The 1,852-nt window shown below is 40.8% G+C and overlaps 1 protein-coding gene across 1 annotated transcript; it reads left to right on the top strand.

The window, feature by feature from the left end:
- The first annotated feature begins 313 nt into the window (after window positions 1-313).
- On the top strand, window positions 314-1,445 carry LOC114357907 (uncharacterized). Its single transcript, XM_028311705.1, has 2 exons — window positions 314-331; window positions 978-1,445. Exons 1-2 carry the CDS (start codon window positions 314-316, stop codon window positions 1,443-1,445), a joined length of 486 nt encoding a protein of 161 aa, XP_028167506.1.
- The last annotated feature ends 407 nt before the right edge of the window (window positions 1,446-1,852 follow it).

Genomic DNA, 1,852 nt, shown 5'->3' with positions numbered 1-1,852 from the left:
CTGGTGCGAAACCATTAATTTCCATTTATTCGCACTGACAGCGGATCGGTAACATGTAAGCTGGCAGAGACCCTGAAAATTCTGTTTTGTGCCGTATTGTGCTGATTAATTGAATCGCTTGACGGATTATAACGTATGAGGCATTTTAAACTGGAACAAAGATATCTGTTACAATGTGTCTCTGCTTCAGTGGCAAGTGGCAAACCGGCTTTTTATCAGTCCGTCGTATCTTTTACATTAGACGAGCCGTTGTACGACTGAATATGTTGATAAATTGTTTGTTATACATATACCCACTGATCTAAACCTAGACATGCTTAAAGATTACCAAGTATAAGGACTTTTACTGGTATGTACCTACCTGCGGTACAAGTTTATCTACCTAGTTTCGTATTCGTGCAATGTCGAACTGCATTTTCCCCCTGATTAAATGACTACAGTTAATAGTGGTTTGCATTATGGTTTCATGCATAAATAAATTTTATTGTTTCTGTATTAGACCACTTCTTTTTTGTCTTTATTCTTCTTTAGACGCCCTTAGGAGGAAGTCATTGGATACAAAATTGCTCTCCGAAAGTCAATAATAATACACGTTATGAGCAATGGTTACTAAAGCATCCTGTTTTCCTTAAATTATAGATGCACCAATCTTTTTTATTGTCCCGGAAAGTCACCTGGCGCACGTTACGAGTATTATTAAGTCCATATTTGTGGGGACCGAATTTTCCGCTCACGCACTTTATTAGCATGCAAATTAGCCAGCCCACAACAACGGGACGGATTAAAACAGTGAAAGACACAGTGTAGCACAATGAGAAAATAAGTTTTTTTTTCGTGAGGGCAGAGCAAGTTAAATATCGAGTTGGTACTTACTATTAAACAAGGACACAAATCTCGTTACTTGTACAAATAACATTGATAAACGAATACCTTAGGGCGAAAAGCTAGGCAGCATATCCCTTTGGGTGGAAAACTAGGCAGCATATCTCCTTGGGCGGAAAGCTAGGCAGCTTATTCCTTTGGGCGGAAAACTANAATTGGACGACCAGCATTATGTCCTGTCGTTCCCACATCCCACCAAGGTCCAGCTCATCTGTTCAAGACAAGACTACAATACGCTCCAGGGAAGCTATCTCATCACCATCCCCGTTGGCTGCCACCTGAAAACTGCGGAATTCACTATAACAAACGACAATGATGAGGTAAAAGGACAGCCTCTCAAACTGACTGAGATACCATTTGATGTAGAAGGACAAGTCAAGATATCATCTCATATGAACTTAAACTCGATCAACCTGCAAGAACTACATAGTATACAAGACAAAATCATGATGCAGACTCCGATCAAGATCGACGACGCTCAGCTTCACACCCTGTACCACACGACTGTACCGTTTTACATAGTACTATTAAGTGCAGTTGCACNCCTTTGGGTGGAAAACTAGGCAGCATATCTCCTTGGGCGGAAAGCTAGGCAGCTTATTCCTTTGGGCGGAAAACTAGGCAGCATATCTCCTTGGGCGGAAAGCTAGGCAGCTTATTCCTTTGGGCGGAAAACTAATCAGCATATCCCTTGGGTGGAAAGCTAGGCAGCATATTCCTTTGGGCGGAAAACTAGCCAGCATATCCCCTTGGGCGGAAATCTAGGCAGCAATGTGCATTTCATGGAAGTAATAAACAGGCGGTCATAAAAAGACAGCTAGGGTGTTTAGGTGTACCTTTGTGTACCTATTAAGTACATTTAATTTCAAATATCTGACTTTGGATATACCTCTGAAACAAAGGTATAAAAAGTCACTATTCAGCCTCTACAAATAAATAACTATATTTTCGAAAACTTTGTAGCAACTGT

Source organism: Ostrinia furnacalis, unplaced genomic scaffold (assembly GCF_004193835.3).
Source record: "Ostrinia furnacalis isolate ACB-3 unplaced genomic scaffold, ASM419383v2 OfSCF3544, whole genome shotgun sequence".
NCBI lineage: Eukaryota > Metazoa > Arthropoda > Insecta > Lepidoptera > Crambidae > Ostrinia > Ostrinia furnacalis.
Note: the sequence above shows the minus strand (reverse complement) of the source record. Positions and strands in the feature narration are given on the sequence as shown.